The sequence below is a fragment of the Oncorhynchus masou genome, unplaced genomic scaffold (assembly GCF_036934945.1).
Source record: "Oncorhynchus masou masou isolate Uvic2021 unplaced genomic scaffold, UVic_Omas_1.1 unplaced_scaffold_939, whole genome shotgun sequence".
NCBI classification, from domain to species: domain Eukaryota; kingdom Metazoa; phylum Chordata; class Actinopteri; order Salmoniformes; family Salmonidae; genus Oncorhynchus; species Oncorhynchus masou.
In genome coordinates this window covers 3,407-29,995 of record NW_027015880.1, presented here as the reverse complement: position 1 = coordinate 29,995, position 26,589 = coordinate 3,407, and the positions used below count along the sequence as shown (strand labels likewise).

General features: G+C 47.9%; 1 protein-coding gene across 4 annotated transcripts; it reads right to left on the bottom strand.

Annotated features, from left to right (window-relative positions):
- Positions 1-205: 205 nt before the first annotated feature.
- LOC135538310 (mucin-2-like) lies at positions 206-26,589 on the bottom strand. Of its 4 annotated transcripts, none has more exons than XM_064964220.1 (8): positions 26,062-26,589; positions 19,859-19,974; positions 19,522-19,645; positions 17,744-17,916; positions 10,014-10,147; positions 9,781-9,940; positions 2,519-2,637; positions 206-1,455 (listed from the first exon to the last, which is right to left on the bottom strand). In XM_064964220.1, exons 2-8 carry the CDS (start codon positions 19,914-19,916, stop codon positions 598-600), a joined length of 1,626 nt encoding a protein of 541 aa, XP_064820292.1. In that variant the 5' UTR covers positions 19,917-19,974; positions 26,062-26,589; the 3' UTR covers positions 206-597. The 4 variants fall into 4 exon arrangements, with proteins under 4 accessions (XP_064820292.1, XP_064820291.1, XP_064820293.1 ...); XM_064964219.1 differs by having other exon boundaries at positions 10,014-10,150; positions 26,062-26,588; XM_064964221.1 differs by lacking the exons at positions 19,522-19,645; positions 19,859-19,974; positions 26,062-26,589 and having other exon boundaries at positions 10,014-10,150; positions 17,744-19,488.

Here is a 26,589-nt window from a genome sequence, read left to right as displayed (position 1 = left end):
GCCAAGAAGATCATCAGGGACCCCATTCTTCTTTACAATATCGACCTACCCTGGCCAAACCCGGACGACGCTGGGCCAATTGTACGCCGCCCTATTGGACTCCCAATCACGGCCGGATGTGATACAGCCTGGATATTAAACACTGGACCCTGCAGTCACACCTCAACCCTGTACATGTGACTATTGAACACTCTGAACATGAATCTGATTTGTTTATTTTTTAATAGAAACATTGTAGAGAACATCTGATTGGTTTATTTTGAAAAAAAAAACATTGTATAGAGAACCGACAACAGAGTACAAAAACACATGACAGCAACAACACTTATTTCCAACTGTAGTGACTGCCACGTCAGACCGAGGACAGGGGTTCCCATGCTCATTCCAAAGGACAAGTTCTGGGTGTGTGCAGGGTGTGTGCCTTTATTAGTCAATCATAAAGGTAAGATTTGGGCCCCAACACCAATTGGTCCTTGGTGGGAAAGACAGGCAGGACTAAAACAATCAACTCAAAATAAACAGGTAAATATGTGCATCAGAAATACAAGTAGCCCTGCCATCCTTACCCATACATAGTTAAGAGTCAGGGGTTAGAGGTCAGGGTAGGTTTAGGGTTGGTTCAGGACGAGGTTCATATGTACTGAAGGAGCATAGACTAGCTCCGGGAGAATGCACATCTAAGCACGACCCCTGACACCTGACCTCTAACTCGGGAGAATACAGTTTACAGTCAGATAGTCTATCCTGAGACTGCTGGGACCTCCTGTCCCATCTGTCAGTTGTTCCGTCTGTCGTTCTGTCAGCAGTTACGTCAGTGGTAATGTCAGTAGTTCCGTCTGCAGTTCTGTCGTTGGCTCTGTCAGTAGTTCTGTCTGTGTCTGTCTCTGTGTCGCTCTGGTTGGATACACTGTCCCAGGCCAGAGTATAGCCAGAGGAGAGAGTGGAGGAGGGAGAGGAGAGAGAGGGGGAGAGAGACGAGGAAGACAAGGGAGAGGGGGAGGTAGACAGGGATAGTAGGGTGTGAGGTGCAGTTGCCCCTAGACGCTGATCTTGGGTCCATTTTGTATTTCCTCCACTAATGGTTAAGGGAAAGACGGTGAGAGGGGAAGCTGATCCTAGATCTGTATGTAGGGAACAGGGCAGGAGGGTCTCTGTCTCCAGGTGGTTGTCAAGGGAACAGGGCAGGAGGGTCTCTGTCTCCAGGTGGTCATCAAGGGAACAGGGCAGGAGGGTCTCTGTCTCCAGGTGGTTGTCAAGGGAACAGGGCAGGAGGGTCTCTGTCTCCAGGTGGTTGTCAAGGGAACAGGGAAGGAGAGTCTCTGTCTCCAGGCGGATGTCAAGGTGAAAAGTCATGACAGCTCTCAGGTAACCAGAGGGGGCAGTCCCACACATCACTGGGTGACACACCACCTGTTCCGGAATCACCATGCACCGTGCTGAACGCACACACACACTCTACACAAACACATACACACACCAAGAAAGAGTTAACACCCAAACACACACAAGCACACAACAGGGAGATCACTAAATTTGGACTTCAATTTTAGATGTTTGTCCATGTTCCCCAAACATTAAAAACGGATCTATTTTGCACACCCAAAAAAATGAACAGGCAACAGCTTACTGCTTAGCACTGGGGTCAAACCCACAAACCTCAGAGCCATAGGCAACAGCTTAGCACTGGGGTCAAACCTATGAACCTCAGAGCCATAGGCAACAGCTTACTGCTTAGCACTGGGGTCAAACCTACGAACCTCAGAGCCATAGGCAACAGCTTAGCACTGGGGTCAAACCTACGAACCTCAGAGCCATAGGCAACAGCTTACTGCTTAGCACTGGGGTCAAACCTACGAACCTCAGAGCCATAGGCAACAGCTTACTGCTTAGCACTGGGGTCAAACCCACAAACCTCAGAGCCATAGGCAACAGCTTACTGCTTAGCACTGGGGTCAAACCCACAAACCTCAGAGCCATGGGCAACAGCTTACTGCTTAGCACTGGGGTCAAACCCACGAACCTCAGAGCCATAGGCAACAGCTTACTGCTTAGCACTGGGGTCAAACCCACGAACCTCAGAGCCATAGGCAACAGCTTACTGCTTAGCACTGGGGTCAAACCTACAAACCTCAGAGCCATAGGCAACAGCTTACTGCTTAGCACTGGGGTCAAACCCACGAACCTCAGAGCCATGGGCAACAGCTTACTCCACGAAGCTATCACCATAATATATATATATATATATATTTAACATCCTCCCAAACCTTAGTCCTATTCTTAACCAGTCTGAATGAATGTCATAACTGTTACCTGTCAAGGTGTTTCTGATTCAACCCTGTTGTAAAACCTCTAAACACACGGAATGAAAGCAGTCCTAAACAGGTTCAAAAAAATGACTTTTGTCAATAATGCGTCACCGTGAAACAATGAGGACTTGTTGCAAACACACATATATTATTATTATTATTATTACTATTATTATTATTATTATTATTATTATGGTTTAGTGGGTGGGTACCAGAGCTGTGGGGGTGGGGTCTGTGCTCTTCAGGACACAGCGTGTCACAGCGATCAGACCAATTAGAACAGCCAGAAGCAGGAACACGCCCACAGTCATGCCCACCAATCTCTGATGACCTGGAAAGTCACAAACACACATAAACACAAAGTAAAAAGGATCTATCTAACCTGTAACAGAAACAAGGAAGGAAACAATTTGATCTAATGAAGCTCTGTTCAGTCTGAAACAGTTTGATCAAATGGGCCTGAGTAACAGGCAGTTTACTTTGGACATGCATTTCATCCGGAGGTGAAAATATTGCCCCCAACCCTAATGAAGTTAATCAGAATTTGCAAAGCAATGTGAGAGACCAGTAGTACTGTGAAGAGTGCAAAGAGAGTAATGCAACAAGGTCCCTGGGTGGATATGGCTAGTCCCGTGCCACAGAGTTCAGCAGGGTTACAGTAGCTGGAAAGAAACTGTTCTTGAGCTGGTGAGGGAACGTAAAGACCTGTACCGCCTTCCTGATGGTAGGAGGGCAAACAGTTTGTGGCATGGATGTGAATGGTTCCTGATGATGTCTCGCACACTAAGCAGACACCGCTTGCACTGGAGGTCTACGATGGCAGGGAGCTGGGCACCAGTGATGTGCTGGGTGGTTTTCACCACCTGTTGCAGGGCCTTCCAGTCGGCCACGGAGCTTCCACCAAACCACACAGTGGGCAGTTAGTCAGAATGCTCTCGACCATGCAGCGCGTCCCACCTGGCCAAAAGCCAGTGAAAATGCAGTGCGCCAAATTCAAATAAATTACTATAAAAATCTAACTTTCATTAAATCACACATGCAAGATAGCAAATTAAAGCTACACTTGTTGTGAATCCAGCCAACGTGTCAGATTTCAAAAAGACTTTTCGGCGAAAGCAAACAATGGTATTATCTGAGGATAGCACCTCTGTAAACAAAGAGAGAATAGCATATTTCAACCCTGCAGATGCAACACAAAAACGCAGAAATAAAAATATAATTCAAGCCTTACCTTTGACGAGCTTCTTTTGTTGGCACTCCAATATGTCCCATAAACATCACAAATGGTCCTTTTGTTCCATTAATTCCGTCTATATATCCAAAATATCAATTTATTTGGTGAGTTTGATCCAGAAAAACACCGGTTCCAACTTGCGCAACGTGAAAAAATATCTCAAAAGTTACCTGCAAACTTTGCCAAAACATTTCAAACTACTTTTGTAATACAACTTTAGGTATTTTTTAATGTAAATAATCGATGAAATTGAAGACGGGATGATCTGTTTTCAATACAGGGGGAAAACAAACTGTAGCTAGCTTTCTGGTCACACGCCTCTATCTAAAAGTACACTTGAAGTGACCCTCGTTTTGAACAGGGCTACTTCTTTATTACACAAAGGAAAAACCTCAACCAATTTATAAAGACTGGTGACATCTAGTGGAAGCGGTAGGAACTGCAAGAAGGTCCCGTAGAACTCTGGATTCCCAATGAAAACCCATTGAAAAGAGAGTGACCTCGTCGGGGTTTCGCCTGCTAAATAAGTTCTGTTATAGTCACAGACATGATTCAAACAGTTTCGGAAACTTCAGAGTGTTTTCTATCCCCATCTACTAATAATATGCATATCTTATATTCTGGGGATAAGTAGCAGGCAGTTGAATCTGGGCATGCATTTCATCCGGACGTGAAAATACTGCCCCCTGTCACCAAGCAGTTAAAAGTTCCCCAGGATCTTGGGAGACAGGCCTTCTTCAGCCTCCTCAAAAAGGCGCTGCCTCTTTGACCAGGGTTGACATGTTGAGGGTCCAGGAGAGGGCGTCGGAGATGTAGACACCCAGGAATTTGAAGCTGGGCACATGCGCCATCTCAGTACCATCAATGAGAACTGGGGCGTGGCTGGAGCTTTCAGACTTCCTGTAATCCACAATGAGCTCCTTGGTTTTCTTTGTCATCGGTGAAGAGGGAGTGGAGGGGGCTCAGTACGCAGCTGGAGTTCAGGTTCAGGGTTGAGGAGGTGAAGTTGTCTGACAGACTGGGGTCCAAAGTCCAGTTACACAGAGATGATGGTCATGGAGCTTGGTGACCAGCCTAGAGGGATGCTGAGCTAAAGTCTATGAACAGCATTTTCACATAGAGTTGAAGTCGGATCATCACTTTATTTTAAGAATGTGAAATGTCAGAATAAAATCAGAGAGAATGATTTATTTCAGCTTTTATTTCTTCATCACGTTTCCAGTGGGTCAGAAGTTTACATACACTCAATTAGAATTTGGTAGCATTGCCTTTAAATTGTTTAACTTTGATCAAATGGTTCAGGTACCCTTCCCTACTTCCCACAATAAGTTGAGTGAATGTTCCTCCTGACAGAGCTGGTGTAACTGAGTCAGGTTTGTAGGCCTCCTTGCTCGCACATTCTTTTTCAGTTCTGCCCACACATTTTCTATGGGATTGAGGTCAGGGCTTTGTGATGGACTTTGTTGTCCTTAAGCCATTTTGCCACAACTTTGGAAGTATTGTCCATTTGGAAGACCCATTTGCGACCAAGTTTTAACTTCCTGACTGATGTCTTGAGATGTTGCTTCAATATATCCACGTAATTTTCCTACCTCATGATGCCATATATTTTGTGAAGTGCACCAGTCCCTCCTGCAGCAACGCACACCCACAACATGATGCTGCCACCCCCGTGCTTCATGGTTTGGATGGTGTTCTTCGGCTTGCAAGCGTCCCGCTTTTTCCTCCAATCATAACGATGGTCATTATGGCCAAACAGTTCTATTTTTGTTTCATCAGACCAGAGGAAATTTCTCCAAAAAGTACGATCTTTGTCCCCATGTGCAGTTGCAAACCGTAGTCTTGCTTTTTTTATGGCGGTTTTGGAGCAGTGGCTTCTTCCTTGCTGAGCGGCCTTTCAGGATATGTTGATATAGGACTTGTTTTACTGTGGATATAGATAGTTTTGTACCTGTTTCCTCCAGCATCTTCATAAGGTCCTTTGCTGTTGTTCTGGGATTGATTTGCACATTTCGCACCAAAGTACGTTCATCTCTAGGAGACAGAACGAGTCTCCTTCCTGAGCGGTATGACGGCTGCATGGTCCCATGGTGTTTATACTTGCATACTATTGTTTGTAGAGATTAACGTGGTACCTTCAGGCATTGGAAATTGCTCCCAAGGATGAACCAGAGTTGTGGAGGTCTACAATTTATTTTCTGAGGTCTTGGCTGAATTATTTTGATTTTCCCATGATGTCAAGCAAAGAGGCACTGAGTTTGAAGGTTGACCTTGAAATACATCTCCAATTGACTCAAATTCACTCAAATAGCCTATCAGAAGCTTCTAAAGCCATGACATCATTTTTGTTAACTTCTTCTTTTTTATTTGTTAACTTCTTTTGGATCATTGGGACGCTAGCTACCTCGACAACATCCTGTGAAATTGCAGAGCACAAAATTCAAAAAACAAAAGTAGTAATATTAAACATTCATAAAAATACAAGTGTTATACACCATTCTTTAGCTTAGAATCTTGGTAATCGAACCGCTTTGTCTGATTTACAATAGGCTTTACGGCAAAAGCATAGCATTTGATCGTCTGAGGACAGCGCCTCACCCACTTCCTGCATTAACATGAATTCATAACCTGCACAGGTGTCACAAAAATCAAAAACAGCGATAAAATGAATCACTTACCTTTGAAGATCTTCATCTTTTTCCAATCCAAGGGGTCCCAGTTACACAATGAATGGTTGTTTTGTTCGAAAAAGTCCTTCTTTCTATCCCAAAAATGTCAGTTTATTTGGCGCGTTTGATTCAGAATCCACCTGTTCCAACTCTCCCAACATGCCTACAAAGGAATCTAAAAAGTTGGTTCTCTCGTGCATGCTTCAGTGTTGCTTGACTCGAAGTGAGCATAAAGGCAGAAGGCTCATGTCACTGGGCAGCTCACGCCTGGGTTTCCCTTTGTAGTCTGTAGTTTTCAAGCCTCATCCAACGAGCATCAGAACCGGTGTTGTAGGATTCAACCTTAATCCTGTATTGACGCTTTGCTTGTTTGATGGTTCGTCTGAGGGCAGAGCGGGATTTCTTAAAAGCATCCGGATTAGTCTCCCACTCTTTAGCTCGATGCAGATGTTGCCTGTAACCCAAGGCTTCTGGTTGGGATATGTACGTACAGTCACTGTGGGGACAATGTTGTCAATGCACTTATTGATGAAGTCAATGACTCCTCAATGCCATTGGATGAATCCCGGAACATATTCTAGTCTGTGCTAGCAAAAGAGTCCTGTAGCGTAGCACCCGCATCATCTGACCACTTCCGTATTGAGTCACCGGTACTTCCTGCTTTAGTTGTTTTTTTTCTCTGGTTGCACGTGATATGCTGGTAAAAATGTTGTAAAACTGATTTAAGTTTTCCTGCATTAAAGTCCCCGGCCACTAGGAGCGCTGCTTCTAGGTGAGCATTTTCTTCTTTGCTTATGGCTTTATAGAGTTGGTCTTAGTGCTTCGTTCTGTGGTGATAAATTTGCGACTGCTTTTGAAAAAACTTTCAAAGTTCTTGACTGACCTTCATGTCACAAAGTAATGATGGACTGTCATTTATCTTTGCTTATCTGAGCTGTTCTTGCCATAGTATGGACTTGGTCTTTTACCAAATAGAGCTATCTTCTGTATACCAACCCTACCTTGTCACAACTGATTGGCTCAAATGCATTAAGCCAGAAACAAAGCCCTTTCTTTGGAAACTCGTCAGTCTATTCTTGTTCTGAGAAATTAAGGCTATTCCATGCGAGAAATTGCCAAGAAACTGAAGAACTCGTACAATGCTTTGTACTACTCCCTTCACTGAACAGCGCAAACTGACTCTAACCAGAATAGAAAGAGTGAGAGGCCCCGGTGCACAACTGAGCAAGAGGACAAGTACATTAGATTGTCTAGTTTTAGAAACAGGCGCCTCACAAGTCCTCAACTGGCAGCTTCATTAAATAGTACCCACAAAACACCAGTCTCAACGTCAACAGTGAAGAGGTGACTCCGGAATGCTGGCCTTCTACAAGTAACTTTTGATCACGTTGGCGTTGCATCATAACTTGTTTCTAAATATGTGTTGTAGATCAGCTTCTTCAAATATGGCATTGAGTTCCTTTGTCTAAGGGTAGTTATGTGGTTTGCTATTGAGATCCTTTGTCTGAGGGTAGTTTGTGTCTGTGTATAGAGGTGAGCTGTGTGTGTAGAGGTGGGCTGTGTGTGTAGTGGGCTGTGTGTGTAGAGGTGGGCTGTGTGTGTAGAGGTGGGCTGTGTGTGTGTATAGAGGTGGGCTGTGTGTGTAGAGGTGGGCTGTGTATATAGAAGTGGGCTGTGTGTATAGAAGTGGGCTGTGTGTAAAGGTGGGCTGTGTGTGTAGAGGTGGGCTGTGTGTGTAGAGGTGGGCTGTGTGTGTGTATAGAGGTGGGCTGTGTGTGTAGAGGTGGGCTGTGTGTGTAGAGGAGGGCTGTGTGTAAAGGTGGGCTGTGAGTATAGAGGTGGCTGTGTGTGTAGAGGTGGGCTGTGTGTGTAGAGGAGGGCTGTGTGTGTAGAGGAGGGCTGTGTGTAGAGGTGGGCTGTGTGTGTAGAGGTGGGCTGTGTGTGTAGAAGTGGCTGTGTGTGTAGAGGTGGGCTGTGTGTATAGAGGTGGGCTGTGTGTAGAGGAGGGCTGTGTGTAGAGGTGGGCTGTGTGTATAGAGGTGGGCTGTGTGTAGAGGTGGGCTGTGTGTAGAGGAGGGCTGTGTGTAGAGGTGGGCTGTGTGTGTAGAGGTGGGCTGTGTGTAGAGGAGGGCTGTGTGTAGAGGAGGGCTGTGTGTGTAGAGGTGGGCTGTGTGTATAGAGGTGGGCTGTGTGTGTAGAGGTGGGCTGTGTGTGTAGAGGTGGGCTGTGTGTATAGAAGTGGCTGTGTGTGTAGAGGTGGGCTGTGTGTATAGAGGTGGGCTGTGTGTAGAGGAGGGCTGTGTGTAGAGGTGGGCTGTGTGTGTAGAGGTGGGCTGTGTGTGTAGAGGTGGGCTGTGTGTATAGAAGTGGCTGTGTGTGTAGAGGTGGGCTTTGTGTGTAGAGGTGGGCTGTGTGTGTAGAGGTGGGCTGTGTGTATAGAAGTGGGCTGTGTGTATAGAAGTGGGCTGTGTGTGTAGAGGTGGGCTGTGTGTATAGAGGTGGGCTGTGTGTGTAGAGGTGGGCTGTGTGTATAGAGGTGGGCTGTGTGTGTAGAGGTGGGCTGTGTGTAGAGGTGGGCTGTGTGTAGACGTGGGCTGTGTGTAGAGGTGGGCTGTGTGTATAGAGGTGGGCTGTGTGTGTAGAGGTGGGCTGTGTATATAGAGGTGGGCTGTGTGTGTAGAGGTGGGCTGTGTGTATAGAGGTGGGCTGTGTGTGTAGAGGTGGGCTGTGTGTGTAGAGGAGGGCTGTGTGTGTAGAGGAGGGCTGTGTGTGTAGAGGTGGGCTGTGTGTATAGAGGTGGGCTGTGTGTATAGAGGTGGGCTGTGTGTATAGAGGTGGGCTGTGTGTGTAGAGGTGGGCTGTGTGTAGAGGAGGGCTGTGTGTAGAGGAGGGCTGTGTGTGTAGAGGTGGGCTGTGTGTAGAGGAGGGCTGTGTGTGTAGAGGTGGGCTGTGTGTGTAGAGGTGGGCTGTGTGTATAGAGGTGGGCTGTGTGTAGAGGAGGGCTGTGTGTAGAGGTGGGCTGTGTGTAGAGGAGGGCTGTGTGTGTAGAGGTGGGCTGTGTGTAGAGGAGGGCTGTGTGTAGAGGAGGGCTGTGTGTGTAGAGGTGGGCTGTGTGTAGAGGTGGGCTGTGTGTGTAGAGGTGGGCTGTGTGTGTAGAGGTGGGCTGTGTGTAGAGGAGGGCTGTGTGTGTAGAGGTGGGCTGTGTGTATAGAAGTGGCTGTGTGTGTAGAGGTGGGCTGTGTGTATAGAGGCGGGCTGTTTTTATAGAGGTCGGCTGTGTGTGTGTATAGAGGTGGGATGTGTGTGTGTGTATAGAGGTGGACTGTGTGTAGAGGTGGGCTGTGTGTGTGTATAGAGGTGGACTGTGTGTGTGTATAGAGGTGGGCTGTTTTTATAGAGGTGGGCTGTGTGTGTGCATAGAGGTGGGATGTGTGTGTGAATAGAGGTGGACTGTGTGTATAGAGGTGGGCTGTGTGTGTAGAGGTGGGCTGTGTGTATAGAGGTGGGCTGTGTGTGTGCATAGAGGTGGGATGTGTGTGTGAATAGAGGTGGACTGTGTGCTGTACTGTACCTTGTGTATCTGGCCTGTGTCTCATCAGGTTGACACACCCCTGAGCAGTCATGCGACGGCGTAGGCTGTGGTGATTGGCTGAGGCCAAGAGGCAGTAGGTGTGGTCTGGACTGAGATGGGAGAACACTCTCTTTGAGCCCGACTCAATGTCTGACATAACCTACACACACAAATTAATGAGAACTCTGTTGAAAACGTAATTTTGGTGTGTGCGTGTGTGTGTGTGTTCTCACCGTGGCGTTGTGATCCTGAACATTCTTCAGCAGTGTGATGTTGTAAAATTTGAAGATGTTCTGAGCAGGATGGTGAAGCTGGACACATAGACTCTGGTTCTCCACCCACAACTCCAGACCTGGGGCACTCAACACTGCTGCAGAACACACACACACACACACACACACACACACACACACACACACACACACACACACACACACACACACACACACACACACACACAGCTGTACTGTGTCTTACTGTGTGAGTAGGGCTGTACTGTGTGTCTTACTGTCTGAGTAGGGCTGTACTGTGTCTCACTGTCTGAGTAGGGCTGTACTGTGTCTTACTGTATGAGTAGGGCTGTACTGTGTCTCACTGTCTGAGTAGGGCTGTACTGTGTCTCACTGTCTGAGTAGGGCTGTACTGTGTCTCACTGTCTGAGTAGGGCTGTACTGTGTGTCTCACTGTCTGAGTAGGGCTGTACTGTGTCTCACTGTCTGAGTAGGGCTGTACTGTGTCTCACTGTCTGAGTAGGGCTGTACTGTGTGTCTCACTGTCTGAGTAGGGCTGTACTGTGTGTCTCACTGTCTGAGTAGGGCTGTACTGTGTCTTACTGTCTGAGTAGGGCTGTACTGTGTCTCACTGTCTGAGTAGGGCTGTACTGTGTCTCACTGTCTGAGTAGGGCTGTACTGTGTCTCACTGTCTGAGTAGGGCTGTACTGTGTCTCACTGTCTGAGTAGGGCTGTACTGTGTCTCACTGTCTGAGTAGGGCTGTACTGTGTCTTACTGTCTGAGTAGGGCTGTACTGTGTATTAATGTCTGAGTAGGGCTGTACTGTGTCTTACTGTCTGAGTAGGGCTGTACTGTGTCTCACTGTCTGAGTAGGGCTGTACTGTGTCTTACTGTCTGAGTAGGGCTGTACTGTGTCTCACTGTGTGAGTAGGGCTGTACTGTGTGTCACTGTGTGAGTAGGGCTGTACTGTGTCTCACTGTCTGAGTAGGGCTGTACTGTGTCTCACTGTCTGAGTAGGGCTGTACTGTGTCTCACTGTCTGAGTAGGGCTGTACTGTGTCTCACTGTCTGAGTAGGGCTGTACTGTGTCTCACTGTCTGAGTAGGGCTGTACTGTGTCTCACTGTCTGAGTAGGGCTGTACTGTGTGTCTTAGTGTCTGAGTAGGGCTGTACTGTGTCTCACTGTCTGAGTAGGGCTGTACTGTGTCTTACTGTCTGAGTAGGGCTGTACTGTGTATTAATGTCTGAGTAGGGCTGTACTGTGTGTCTTACTGTCTGAGTAGGGCTGTACTGTGTCTCACTGTGTGAGTAGGGCTGTACTGTGTCTCACTGTCTGAGTAGGGCTGTACTGTGTGTCTTACTGTCTGAGTAGGGCTGTACTGTGTGTCTTACTGTCTGAGTAGGGCTGTACTGTGTCTCACTGTCTGAGTAGGGCTGTACTGTGTCTCACTGTGTGAGTAGGGCTGTACTGTGTCTCACTGTCTGAGTAGGGCTGTACTGTGTGTCTTAGTGTCTGAGTAGGGCTGTACTGTGTATTACTGTCTGAGTAGGGCTGTACTGTGTCTCACTGTCTGAGTAGGGCTGTACTGTGTGTCTTACTGTCTGAGTAGGGCTGTACTGTGTCTCACTGTATGAGTAGGGCTGTACTGTGTGTCTTACTGTCTGAGTAGGGCTGTACTGTGTCTCACTGTCTGAGTAGGGCTGTACTGTGTGTCTCACTGTCTGAGTAGGGCTGTACTGTGTCTCACTGTCTGAGTAGGGCTGTACTGTGTGTCTCACTGTCTGAGTAGGGCTGTACTGTGTCTCACTGTGTGAGTAGGGCTGTACTGTGTCTCACTGTCTGAGTAGGGCTGTACTGTGTCTCACTGTGTGAGTAGGGCTGTACTGTGTCTCACTGTCTGAGTAGGGCTGTACTGTGTGTCTTAGTGTCTGAGTAGGGCTGTACTGTGTGTCTCACTGTCTGAGTAGGGCTGTACTGTGTCTCACTGTCTGAGTAGGGCTGTACTGTGTGTCTCACTGTCTGAGTAGGGCTGTACTGTGTCTCACTGTCTGAGTAGGGCTGTACTGTGTGTCTTACTGTCTGAGTAGGGCTGTACTGTGTCTCACTGTCTGAGTAGGGCTGTACTGTGTGTCTCACTGTCTGAGTAGGGCTGTACTGTGTCTCACTGTCTGAGTAGGGCTGTACTGTGTGTCTTAATGTCTGAGTAGGGCTGTACTGTGTCTCACTGTGTGAGTAGGGCTGTACTGTGTCTCACTGTCTGAGTAGGGCTGTACTGTGTGTCTCACTGTCTGAGTAGGGCTGTACTGTGTCTCACTGTGTGAGTAGGGCTGTACTGTGTGTCTTACTGTCTGAGTAGGGCTGTACTGTGTGTCTCACTGTCTGAGTAGGGCTGTACTGTGTCTCACTGTCTGAGTAGGGCTGTACTGTGTCTCACTGTGTGAGTAGGGCTGTACTGTGTGTCTTAATGTCTGAGTAGGGCTGTACTGTGTCTCACTGTCTGAGTAGGGCTGTACTGTGTGTCTCACTGTCTGAGTAGGGCTGTACTGTGTCTCACTGTGTGAGTAGGGCTGTACTGTGTGTCTCACTGTCTGAGTAGGGCTGTACTGTGTCTCACTGTGTGAGTAGGGCTGTACTGTGTGTCTTACTGTCTGAGTAGGGCTGTACTGTGTGTCTTAATGTCTGAGTAGGGCTGTACTGTGTCTCACTGTGTGAGTAGGGCTGTACTGTGTCTCACTGTCTGAGTAGGGCTGTACTGTGTCTCACTGTCTGAGTAGGGCTGTACTGTGTGTCTCACTGTCTGAGTAGGGCTGTACTGTGTCTCACTGTGTGAGTAGGGCTGTACTGTGTGTCTTACTGTCTGAGTAGGGCTGTACTGTGTGTCTCACTGTCTGAGTAGGGCTGTACTGTGTCTCACTGTCTGAGTAGGGCTGTACTGTGTCTCACTGTCTGAGTAGGGCTGTACTGTGTCTCACTGTCTGAGTAGGGCTGTACTGTGTCTTACTGTGTGAGTAGGGCTGTACTGTGTCTTACTGTCTGAGTAGGGCTGTGCTGTGTCTTACTGTCTGAGTAGGGCTGTACTGTGTCTCACTGTCTGAGTAGGGCTGTACTGTGTCTCACTGTCTGAGTAGGGCTGTACTGTGTGTCTTAGTGTCTGAGTAGGGCTGTACTGTGTCTTACTGTCTGAGTAGGGCTGTACTGTGTCTCACTGTCTGAGTAGGGCTGTACTGTGTCTCACTGTCTGAGTAGGGCTGTACTGTGTCTCACTGTCTGAGTAGGGCTGTACTGTGTCTCACTGTCTGAGTAGGGCTGTACTGTGTATTACTGTCTGAGTAGGGCTGTACTGTGTGTCTTAGTGTCTGAGTAGGGCTGTACTGTGTCTCACTGTCTGAGTAGGGCTGTACTGTGTCTCACTGTCTGAGTAGGGCTGTACTGTGTCTCACTGTCTGAGTAGGGCTGTACTGTGTGTCTCACTGTCTGAGTAGGGCTGTACTGTGTATTAATGTCTGAGTAGGGCTGTACTGTGTCTCACTGTCTGAGTAGGGCTGTACTGTGTCTCACTGTCTGAGTAGGGCTGTACTGTGTATTAATGTCTGAGTAGGGCTGTACTGTGTCTCACTGTCTGAGTAGGGCTGTACTGTGTCTTACTGTATGAGTAGGGCTGTACTGTGTCTCACTGTGTGAGTAGGGCTGTACTGTGTCTCACTGTCTGAGTAGGGCTGTACTGTGTCTCACTGTCTGAGTAGGGCTGTGCTGTGTCTCACTGTCTGAGTAGGGCTGTACTGTGTCTCACTGTCTGAGTAGGGCTGTACTGTGTCTTACTGTCTGAGTAGGGCTGTACTGTGTCTCACTGTCTGAGTAGGGCTGTACTGTGTCTCACTGTGTGAGTAGGGCTGTACTGTGTCTCACTGTCTGAGTAGGGCTGTACTGTGTCTCACTGTCTGAGTAGGGCTGTACTGTGTCTTACTGTATGAGTAGGGCTGTACTGTGTCTCACTGTGTGAGTAGGGCTGTACTGTGTCTCACTGTCTGAGTAGGGCTGTACTGTGTCTCACTGTCTGAGTAGGGCTGTGCTGTGTATTACTGTCTGAGTAGGGCTGTACTGTGTATTAATGTCTGAGTAGGGCTGTACTGTGTCTCACTGTCTGAGTAGGGCTGTACTGTGTCTCACTGTCTGAGTAGGGCTGTACTGTGTATTAATGTCTGAGTAGGGCTGTACTGTGTCTCACTGTCTGAGTAGGGCTGTACTGTGTCTCACTGTCTGAGTAGGGCTGTACTGTGTATTAATGTCTGAGTAGGGCTGTACTGTGTCTTACTGTCTGAGTAGGGCTGTACTGTGTCTTACTGTCTGAGTAGGGCTGTACTGTGTCTCACTGTCTGAGTAGGGCTGTACTGTGTATTAATGTCTGAGTAGGGCTGTACTGTGTATTAATGTCTGAGTAGGGCTGTACTGTGTCTCACTGTCTGAGTAGGGCTGTACTGTGTGTCTCACTGTCTGAGTAGGGCTGTACTGTGTCTCACTGTCTGAGTAGGGCTGTACTGTGTCTCACTGTCTGAGTAGGGCTGTACTGTGTCTTACTGTCTGAGTAGGGCTGTACTGTGTCTCACTGTGTGAGTAGGGCTGTACTGTGTATTAATGTCTGAGTAGGGCTGTACTGTGTGTCTTACTGTCTGAGTAGGGCTGTACTGTGTGTCTTACTGTCTGAGTAGGGCTGTACTGTGTGTCTTACTGTCTGAGTAGGGCTGTACTGTGTCTCACTGTATGAGTAGGGCTGTACTGTGTGTCTTACTGTCTGAGTAGGGCTGTACTGTGTCTCACTGTCTGAGTAGGGCTGTACTGTGTCTCACTGTGTGAGTAGGGCTGTACTGTGTCTCACTGTCTGAGTAGGGCTGTACTGTGTGTCTTAGTGTCTGAGTAGGGCTGTACTGTGTGTCTTACTGTCTGAGTAGGGCTGTACTGTGTCTCACTGTATGAGTAGGGCTGTACTGTGTGTCTTACTGTCTGAGTAGGGCTGTACTGTGTCTCACTGTCTGAGTAGGGCTGTACTGTGTCTCACTGTGTGAGTAGGGCTGTACTGTGTCTCACTGTCTGAGTAGGGCTGTACTGTGTGTCTTAGTGTCTGAGTAGGGCTGTACTGTGTGTCTCACTGTCTGAGTAGGGCTGTACTGTGTCTCACTGTCTGAGTAGGGCTGTACTGTGTGTCTCACTGTCTGAGTAGGGCTGTACTGTGTCTCACTGTCTGAGTAGGGCTGTACTGTGTGTCTTACTGTCTGAGTAGGGCTGTACTGTGTCTCACTGTCTGAGTAGGGCTGTACTGTGTGTCTCACTGTCTGAGTAGGGCTGTACTGTGTCTCACTGTCTGAGTAGGGCTGTACTGTGTCTCACTGTCTGAGTAGGGCTGTACTGTGTCTCACTGTCTGAGTAGGGCTGTACTGTGTGTCTTAATGTCTGAGTAGGGCTGTACTGTGTCTCACTGTCTGAGTAGGGCTGTACTGTGTGTCTTAATGTCTGAGTAGGGCTGTACTGTGTCTCACTGTGTGAGTAGGGCTGTACTGTGTCTCACTGTCTGAGTAGGGCTGTACTGTGTCTCACTGTCTGAGTAGGGCTGTACTGTGTCTCACTGTCTGAGTAGGGCTGTACTGTGTGTCTCACTGTCTGAGTAGGGCTGTACTGTGTCTCACTGTGTGAGTAGGGCTGTACTGTGTGTCTTACTGTCTGAGTAGGGCTGTACTGTGTGTCTCACTGTCTGAGTAGGGCTGTACTGTGTCTCACTGTCTGAGTAGGGCTGTACTGTGTCTCACTGTCTGAGTAGGGCTGTACTGTGTCTCACTGTCTGAGTAGGGCTGTACTGTGTCTCACTGTCTGAGTAGGGCTGTACTGTGTCTTACTGTGTGAGTAGGGCTGTACTGTGTCTCACTGTCTGAGTAGGGCTGTACTGTGTATTACTGTCTGAGTAGGGCTGTGCTGTGTCTTACTGTCTGAGTAGGGCTGTACTGTGTCTCACTGTCTGAGTAGGGCTGTACTGTGTCTTACTGTCTGAGTAGGGCTGTACTGTGTCTCACTGTGTGAGTAGGGCTGTACTGTGTGTCACTGTGTGAGTAGGGCTGTACTGTGTCTCACTGTCTGAGTAGGGCTGTACTGTGTCTCACTGTCTGAGTAGGGCTGTACTGTGTCTCACTGTCTGAGTAGGGCTGTACTGTGTCTTACTGTCTGAGTAGGGCTGTACTGTGTCTTACTGTCTGAGTAGGGCTGTACTGTGTCTCACTGTCTGAGTAGGGCTGTACTGTGTCTCACTGTCTGAGTAGGGCTGTACTGTGTCTCACTGTCTGAGTAGGGCTGTACTGTGTCTCACTGTCTGAGTAGGGCTGTACTGTGTATTACTGTCTGAGTAGGGCTGTACTGTGTGTCTTAGTGTCTGAGTAGGGCTGTACTGTGTCTCACTGTCTGAGTAGGGCTGTACTGTGTGTCTCACTGTCTGAGTAGGGCTGTACTGTGTATTAATGTCTGAGTAGGGCTGTACTGTGTCTCACTGTCTGAGTAGGGCTGTACTGTGTCTCACTGTCTGAGTAGGGCTGTACTGTGTCTCACTGTCTGAGTAGGGCTGTACTGTGTCTCACTGTCTGAGTAGGGCTGTACTGTGTATTACTGTCTGAGTAGGGCTGTACTGTGTGTCTTAGTGTCTGAGTAGGGCTGTACTGTGTCTCACTGTCTGAGTAGGGCTGTACTGTGTCTCACTGTCTGAGTAGGGCTGTACTGTGTGTCTCACTGTCTGAGTAGGGCTGTACTGTGTATTAATGTCTGAGTAGGGCTGTACTGTGTCTCACTGTCTGAGTAGGGCTGTACTGTGTCTCACTGTCTGAGTAGGGCTGTGCTGTGTCTCACTGTCTGAGTAGGGCTGTACTGTGTCTCACTGTCTGAGTAGGGCTGTACTGTGTCTCACTGTCTGAGTAGGGCTGTGCTGTGTCTCACTGTCTGAGTAGGGCTGTACTGTGTCTCACTGTCTGAGTAGGGCTGTACTGTGTATTAATGTCTGAGTAGGGCTGTACTGTGTCTCACTGTCTGAGTAGGGCTGTACTGTGTCTCACTGTCTGAGTAGGGCTGTACTGTGTATTAATGTCTGAGTAGGGCTGTACTGTGTCTTACTGTCTGAGTAGGGCTGTACTGTGTCTTACTGTCTGAGTAGGGCTGTACTGTGTCTCACTGTCTGAGTAGGGCTGTACTGTGTGTCTCACTGTCTGAGTAGGGCTGTACTGTGTCTCACTGTGTGAGTAGGGCTGTACTGTGTCTCACTGTGTGAGTAGGGCTGTACTGTGTCTCACTGTCTGAGTAGGGCTGTACTGTGTGTCTCACTGTCTGAGTAGGGCTGTACTGTGTCTCACTGTGTGAGTAGGGCTGTACTGTGTCTCACTGTCTGAGTAGGGCTGTACTGTGTGTCTCACTGTCTGAGTAGGGCTGTACTGTGTGTCTCACTGTCTGAGTAGGGCTGTACTGTGTCTCACTGTCTGAGTAGGGCTGTACTGTGTCTCACTGTCTGAGTAGGGCTGTACTGTGTCTTACTGTCTGAGTAGGGCTGTACTGTGTCTCACTGTCTGAGTAGGGCTGTACTGTGTGTCTCACTGTCTGAGTAGGGCTGTACTGTGTCTTAGTGTCTGAGTAGGGCTGTACTGTGTCTCACTGTGTGAGTAGGGCTGTACTGTGTCTCACTGTCTGAGTAGGGCTGTACTGTGTCTTACTGTATGAGTAGGGCTGTACTGTGTTCTCCAGGTATTTCCAGTCTGACGTCTGCTCTTCCAGCTCCGCCCTCACTCTGACGTTGTAATTCTTTAAAAGATTATCCAGCGGAATGTCCAGGGGGCACGCCATGGCAACGGGGTTGCTGCAGTTACAGGGTTGCCACCATGACTCACTACATCACAAGAGGACACATCATCACTTCTCCTCCCTTCTCTCTCTATCTCCTTCTCTCCTTCACTCTCTCTCTCCTTCTCTCCTTCACTCTCTCTCTTTCACTCTCTCTCTCCTTCTCTCCTTCACTCTCTCTCTCCTTCTCTCCTTCACTCTCTCTCCTTCTCTCCTTCACTCTCCTTCACTCTCTCTTTTTCTCTCTCCTTCACTCTCTCTCTCCTTCTCTCCTTCACTCTCTCTCTCCTTCTCTTTCACTCTCCTTCTCTCTTTCACACTCTCTCTCCTTCACTCTCTCTACTTCACTCTCTTTCACACTTTCTTTCATCCTGCTTTTGCTCTACTTATCACATTCTCTTCTTATCCCTGTACCCCATCCAGCCATCCATCCAGTCATCCATCCAGTCATCCATCCAGTCACCCATCCAGTCATCCAGCCATCCATCCAGTCATCCAGTCATCCATCCAGTCATCCAGCCATCCATCCAGTCATCCAGTCATCCAACCATCCAGTCATCCAACCATCTTGTCATCTAGTCATCCAGTCATCCATCCATCCAGTCATCCAGTCATCTAGTCATCCAGTCATCCAGTCATCCATCCAGTCATCCAGTCATCTAGTCATCCAGTCATCCAGTCATCCAACCATCTTGTCATCTAGTCATCCAGTCATCCAACCATCCAGTCATCTAGTCATCCAACCATCCAGTCATCTTGTCATCTAGTCATCCAGTCATCCAACCATCCGGTCATCTAGTCATCCAGTCATCCAGTCATCTAACTATCCAGTCATCTAGTCATCTAGTCATCCAGTCATCCAACCATCCAGTCATCTAGTCATCTAGTCATCCAGTCATCCATTCATCCAGCCATCCAGTCATCCAGTCATCCAGTCATCCAGCCATCCAGTCATCTAGTCATCCAGTCATCCAACCATCCAGTCATCTAGTCATCTAGTCATCCAACCATCCAGTCATCTAGTCATCTAGTCATCCAGTCATCCAACCATCCAGTCATCTAGTCATCTAGTCGTCTAGTCATCCAGTCATCCAACCATCCAGTCATCTAGTCATCCAGTCATCTAGTCATCCAGTCATCCAACCATCCAGTCATCTCGTCATTCAACCATCCAGTCATCTAGTCATCCAGTCATCCAACCATCCAGTCATCTAGTCATCCAACCATCCAGTCATCTAGTCATCCAGCCATCTAGTCATCTAGTCATTCAACCATCCAGTCATCTAGTCATCCAGTCATCCAACCATCCAGTCATCTCGTCATTCAACCATCCAGTCATCTAGTCATCCAGTAATCCAACCATCCAGTCATCTAGTCATCTAGTCATCCAGTCATCCAGTCATCCAGCCATCTAGTCATCTAGTCATTCAACCATCCAGTCATCTAGTCATCCAGTCATCCAACCATCCAGTTATCTAGTCATCCAACCATCCAGTCATCTAGTCATCCAGCCATCTAGTCATCCAGTCATCCAACCATCCAGTCATCTAGTCATCCAACCATCCAGTCATCTAGTCATCCAGCCATCTATCCATCCAGTCATTCAACCACACGGAGAAAGGCACACATACTGAACCCCCCCCCCACTAACCCGAATGCTTGCATCTCTACAGAGTAGTGGGTATGGTTGGTGTTGCCAGCTCCGGCCAGCCAGTGGACTCTCCCTTGGAAGTCCAGAAACTCTACAGTCACATTCTGAGGGGGAGAGAGACACCCTGACACACACACACACACACACACACACACACACACACACACACACACACACACACACACACACACACACACACACACACACACACACACACACACACACACACACACACACACACACACACACACACACACACACACACACAAGTAAGTGAATCTTTGTTAATCAGGGTGCTAAACAGGGTTAGATTAGTGTGTGTGTAGTCAGGTTTTACCCGCTGAAGGCCAGAGGAAGATCCAGAGACAGATGGAACACTGAAGCCACATCACCATGGAGACACCTCCCTCTCAATCTCACCTGGTCAATTTGTACAGCATGGACACTGCAGCCCTGTGGTGGCATAAACCCAGGATTAAGTTAAGGTTGGCCAACAGATTAACCCATTTCCTGGGGGGAATAGGTTTTGTCGTGCCCTCTTCACGACTGTCTTGGTGTGTTTGGACCATTCTAGTATGATGTTGATGGTGACACCTAGGAATTTTAAGCTCTCAACCTGCTCCACTGCAGCCCCGTCGATGAGAATGGGGGCGTGCTCAGTCCCCCTTTTCCTGTAGTCCACAATCATCTCCTTAGTCCTGGTTACGTGGAGGGACAGGATGGTATTCTGGCACCACTCTGCCAGGTCTCTGACCTCCTCCCTATAGGCTGTCTCGTCGTTGTCGGTGATCAGGCCTACCACTGTTGTGTCGTCTCCAAACTTAATGATGGTGTTGGAGTCGTGCCTGGCCATGCAGTCGTGAAGCCATTCTTGTGATTATTGTGACTTTGCCATTGTAATTGTTTTTAAGCTTGTGTAGTCAAATGAATCTATGATTGTATGCTATCCATTTGTTGTTTGTATGCTGTTCTTTGTATGACATTTTAATATTTGATTATTAACCAATGATATCAGGCCACTCTTGGCCATGATTACAGATACCTGTGTCTTTTGACACTATATAAACGAGTTATCCCGCAGTGTTTGTGATTATACCCTGATGAAGACAGCTTGGCTGTCGAAACGTTGGTAATTTCATTTTTGCATCTGAGCGTGTGCGGCTCTGGTTGCTTTTTCTTCTTCTCCATTCTTTCTCCTCTTTTCTTCACTCGTCTTCGCTTTCTTCCTTTCCTTCTCTTCACCTTTCCACCTCACTCGTCTACACTCTCCTCGCTTCACTCTTTTTACTCCCTTCATTTTTCCTTCTCCTTCCCCACAGGAACCAGACAACCACACCTTAGAGGAGCTCCTAACCAAGGTGTAAACAGCAACCAGACAACCACACCTTAGAGGAGCTCCTAACCAAGGTGTAAACAGGAACCAGACAACTACAACTTAGAGGAGCTCCTAACCAAGGTGTAAACAGGAACCAGACAACCACACCTTAGAGGAGCTCCTAACCAAGGTGTAAACAGCAACCAGACATTCACACCTTAGAGGAGCTCCTAACCAAGGTGTAAACAGGAACCAGACAACTACAACTTAGAGGAGCTCCTAACCAAGGTGTAAACAGGAACCAGACAACCACACCTTAGAGGAGCTCCTAACCAAGGTGTAAACAGGAACCAGACAACCTCAGAGGAGCTCCTCTAACCAAGGTGTAAACAGGAACCAGACAACCTCACCTTAGAGGAGCTCCTAACCAAGGTGTAAACAGGAACCAGACAACCTCAGAGGAGCTCCTAACCAAGGTGTAAACAGGAACCAGACAACCACACCTTAGAGGAGCTCCTAACCAAGGTGTAAACAGCAACCAGACATTCATATCTTAGAGGAGGTCCTAACCAAGGTGTAAACAGCAACCAGACATTCATATCTTAGAGGAGGTCCTAACCAAGGTGTAAACAGGAACCAGACAACCACACCTTAGAGGAGCTCCTAACCAAGGTGTAAACAGGAACCAGACAACTACAACTTAGAGGAGCTCCTAACCAAGGTGTAAACAGAAACCAGACAACCACACCTTAGAGGAGCTCCTAACCAAGGTGTAAACAGGAACCAGACAACCTCACCTTAGAGGAGCTCCTAACCAAGGTGTAAACAGGAACCAGACAACCTCAGAGGAGCTCCTAACCAAGGTGTAAACAGCAACAAGACAACCACAACTTAGAGAAGCTCCTAACCAAGGTGTAAACAGCAACAAGACAACCACAACTTAGAGAAGCGCCTAACCAAGGTGTAAACAGGAACCAGACAACTACAACTTAGAGGAGCTCCTAACCAAGGTGTAAACAGCAACAAGACAACCACAACTTAGAGAAGCTCCTAACCAAGGTGTAAACAGCAACCAGACATTCATATCTTAGAGGAGGTCCTAACCAAGGTGTAAACAGCAACCAGACAACCACACCTTAGAGGAGCTCCTAACCAAGGTGTAAACAGCAACCAGACAACCTCAGAGGAGCTCCTCTAACCAAGGTTTAAACAGCAACCAGACATTCACACCTTAGAGGAGCTCCTAACCAAGGTGTAAACAGCAACCAGACATCCACACCTTAGAGGAGCTCCTAACCAAGGTGTAAACAGCAACCAGACAACCACACCTTAGAGGAGCTCCTAACCAAGGTGTAAACAGCAACCAGACATTCACACCTCAGAGGAGCTCCTAACCAAGGTGTAAACAGCAACCAGACAACCACACCTTAGAGGAGCTCCTAACCAAGGTGTAAACAGCAACCAGACAATCACAACTTAGAGGAGCTCCTAACCAAGGTGTAAACAGCAACCAGACAACCACAACTTAGAGGAGCTCCTAACCAAGGTTTAGACAGCAACCAGACATTCATACCTTAGAGGAGCTCCTAACCAAGGTTTAGACAGCAACCAGACAACTGCACCTTAGAGGAGCTCCTAACCAAGGTGTAAACAGCAACCAGACAACCTCAGAGGAGCTCCTCTAACCAAGGTTTAGACAGCAACCAGACATTCATACCTTAGAGGAGCTCCTAACCAAGGTGAGGACAGAGCAGGACAGCAGCCTTGCAACACAACATCCACCAGCCCCCCCTCTACCCCCTCCAGTCCATAACTATTACAAAGTGTTATTGGAGGGAAAACAAATTACGTTTTTAAATCAATGTACACTAAAAACAAATGTGTGATTAACATTGGTATCAAGCCAACAGACTTCTTCTCTCAGGGACGGGGAGTGAAACAGGGCTGTCCAATAAGTCCAACACTATTTAACATCTACATTAATGAATTGGCTATACACATCAGAGGAATCAGCAGCACCTGGTCTCACCCACCCTACACAACACTGAAATCAAGTGTCTGCTGTCTCCCACTAAGGAGGGTCTGCTGTCTCCCACTAAGGAGGGTCTGCTGTCTCCCACTAAGGAGGGTCTGCTGTCTCCCACTAAGGAGGGTCTGCTGTCTCCCACTAAGGAGGGTCTGCTGTCTCCCACTAAGGAGGGTCTGCTGTCTCCACTAAGGAGGGTCTGCTGTCTCCCACTAAGGAGGGTCTGCTGTCTCCCACTAAGGAGGGTCTGCTGTCTCCCACTAAGGAGGGTCTGTTGTCTCCCACTAAGGAGGGTCTGCTGTCTCCCACTAAGGAGGGTCTGCTGTCTCCCACTAAGGAGGGTCTGCTGTCTCCCACTAAGGAGGGTCTGCTGTCTCCCACTAAGGAGGGTCTGCTGTCTCCCACTAAGGAGGGTCTGCTGTCTCCCACTAAGGAGGGTCTACTGTCTCCCACTAAGGAGAGTCTGCTGTCTCCCACTAAGGAGGGTCTGTTGTCTCCCACTAAGGAGGGTCTGCTGTCTCCCACTGAGGGTCTGCTGTCTCCCACTAAGGAGGGTCTGCTGTCTCCCACTAAGGAGGGTCTGCTGTCTCCCACTAAGGAGGGTCTGTTGTCTCCCACTAAGGAGGGTCTGCTGTCTCCCACTAAGGAGGGTCTGTTGTCTCCCACTAAGGAGGGTCTGCTGTCTCCCACTAAGGAGGGTCTGCTGTCTCCCACTAAAGAGGGTCTGCTGTCTCCCACTAAGGAGGGTCTGCTGTCTCCCACTAAGGAGGGTCTGCTGTCTCCCACTAAGGAGGGTCTGCTGTCTCCCACTAAGGAGGGTCTGCTGTCTCCCACTAAGGAGGGTCTACTGTCTCCCACTAAGGAGGGTCTGCTGTAGACAGATGACCTGGTGGTGCTGTCAAACCTGGCTGCCCAGAGAGGACAGTCTGGCTATAGAGACCGGTCGTCACAGACAAACCTGGCTGCCCAGAGAGGACAGTCTGGATATAGAGAGCGGTCGTCACAGACAAACCTGGCTGCCCAGAGAGGACAGTCTGGTTATAGAGACCGGTTGTCACAGACAAACCTGGCTGCCCAGAGAGGACAGTCTGGCTATAGAGACCGGTCATCACAGACAAACCTGGCTGCCCAGAGAGGACAGTCTGGCTATTGAGACCGGTCGTCACAGACAAACCTGGCTGCCCAGAGAGGACAGTCTGGATATAGAGAGCGGTCGTCACAGACAAACCTGGCTGCCCAGAGAGGACAGTCTGGCTATAGAGACCGGTCGTCACAGACAAACCTGGCTGCCCAGAGAGGACAGTCTGGCTATAGAGACCGGTCGTCACAGACAAACCTGGCTGCCCAGAGAGGACAGTCTGGATATAGAGAGCGGTCGTCACAGACAAACCTGGCTGCCCAGAGAGGACAGTCTGGCTATAGAGACCGGTCGTCACAGACAAACCTGGCTGCCCAGAGAGGACATGCTGGCTATAGAGACCGGTCGTCACAGACAAACCTGGCTGCCCAGAGAGGACAGGCTGTGCTCACTCTGCTCCAGGGGAGAGGTAGAGACAGAGCTGCATTTCCTATTACACTGTGTGAAATACTCAGACATAAGAGAATCATTCAATACAACGAATTTCAAACTATAAAAGATGAACAAAAATCTGATATTTACTGGGAGAAAAGCCAAATATGTGTCCTCCTGCCGTAACCTGAGGGACAGCCAGTGAAAAGTACAAAGTAATGTCAATAATATTTCCCATTTAGTTTTGTTTTGTCTTTCATACCATGTCATGTGTCTTCTCAGTCAGGATGAGACTGGTCTACTACCAGGTCATGTGTCTTCTCAGTCATGTTGAGACTGGTCTACTACCAGGTCATGTGTCTTCTCAGTCATGTTGAGACTGGTCTACTACAATGTCATGTGTCTTCTCAGTCAGGATGAGACTGGTCTACTACCAGGTCATGTGTCTTCTCAGTCATGTTGAGACTGGTCTACTACCAGGTCATGTGTCTTCTCAGTCATGTTGAGACTGGTCTACTACCAGGTCATATGTCTTCACAGTCATAATAAACCCCAGGAAGAGTAGCTGCTGACTTGGCAGGAACTATTGGGGATCCATAATAAACCCCAGGAAGAGGAGCTGCTGCTTTGGCAGGAACTAATGGGGATCCATAATAAACCCCAGGAAGAGTAGCTGCTGCCTTGGCAGGAACTAATGGGGATCCATAATAAACCCCAGGAAGAGTAGCTGCTGCCTTGGCAGGAACTAATGGGGATCCATAATAAACCCCAGGAAGAGTAGCTGTTGCCTTGGCAGGAACTAATGGGGATCCATAATAAACCCCAGGAAGAGTAGCTGCTGCCTTGGCAGGAACTAATGGGGATCCATAACAAACCCCAGGAAGAGTAGCTGTTGCCTTGGCAGGAACTAATGGGGATCCATAATAAACCCCAGGAAGAGTAGCTGCTGCCTTGGCAGGAACTAATGGGGATCCATAATAAACCCCAGGAAGAGTAGCTGCTGCCTTGGCAGAAACTAATGGGGATCCATAATAAACCCCAGGAAGAGTAGCTGTTGCCTTGGCAGGAACTAATGGGGATCCATAACAAATACCAATACAAATACAGTGTGACATCACAGCAGCAAGATTTGTGACCTGTTGCCACAAGAAAAGGTCAACCAGTGAAGAACAAACATCATTGTAAATACAACCCATATTTATGTTTATTTATTTTCCCTTTTGTACTTTAACTATGTGTACGTCATTACAACACTGTATATATTATTATGTATATATTTTTATTAATTGCACATCGTTACAACACTGTATATATACATAATATGACATTTGTAATGTCTTTATTCTTTTGGAACTTATGTGAGGGTAATGTTCACTGTAAAACTTTTTTTACTTTGTTTCTTTTGTTTAGAATCTACTTCACTTGCTTTGGCAACATAAACATGTTTCCCATGCCAATAAAGCCCTTTGAGTTGAAATGTTATTGAGCGAGAGAGGAAGAGAGATAAAGACAGAGACAGAGGTCGAGAGAAAGAGAGAGAGAGAGAGAGAGAGAGAGGGAGAGGGGATGCCTGAGGTGCGTTCTTCAAGTGAAATAGTTTGCAAACGTTAGCTAGCACAGTCCATGTGGTTTGTTACTCTATCAAACTGAAGCCTTGTTGATCTCTTGTGAGGTGTGGTTGTACCTCACCTGTCTTGGAGCAGGGCAGCATCTCATTGGTCATTTCTGACCCTGTTACGGTCATAACAGGGTTGTCATGGTGATGTCATACAGGTCCCTGGAAGTACACAATGTCACTGAAGTTGATTGATTTCTAATTTTCCCAGGTCAGAAGCGTCCCAGTCCAGGTGTGTCTGTATCTCCCAGTCCAGGTGTGTCTGTATCTCCCAGTCCAGGTGTGTCTGTTTCTCTGCGTTATATACTTCCTATCTTCATAACAAACCTGTTGGGACATGTTCCTTCAGACATCCTGTTCTACCTGTTCACACACACACTAACACACACTAACACACACTAACACACACTAACACACACTAACACACACTAACACACACTAACACACAATAACACACAATAACACACACTAACACACAATAACACACACTAACACACAATAACACACACTAACACACACTAACACACACTAACACACACTAACACACACTAACACACACTAACACACAATAACACACACTAACACACACTAACACACAATAA

Excerpts from the sequence above, each read along its gene's own strand:
- LOC135538310 (XM_064964219.1), bottom strand. The coding sequence starts at position 19,916 with ATGGTGATGTGGCTTCAGTGTTCCATCTGTCTCTGGATCTTCCTCTGG. Across the intron at positions 19,646-19,858 it reads CTTCCTCTGGCCTTCAGCGG|GGTGTCTCTCTCCCCCTCAG; the intron begins GTAAAACCTGAC and ends TGTGTGTGTCAG. Across the intron at positions 1,456-2,518 it reads ACCCCACCCCCACAGCTCTG|AGTGTGTGTGTGCGTTCAGC; the intron begins GTACCCACCCAC and ends GTGTTTGTGTAG.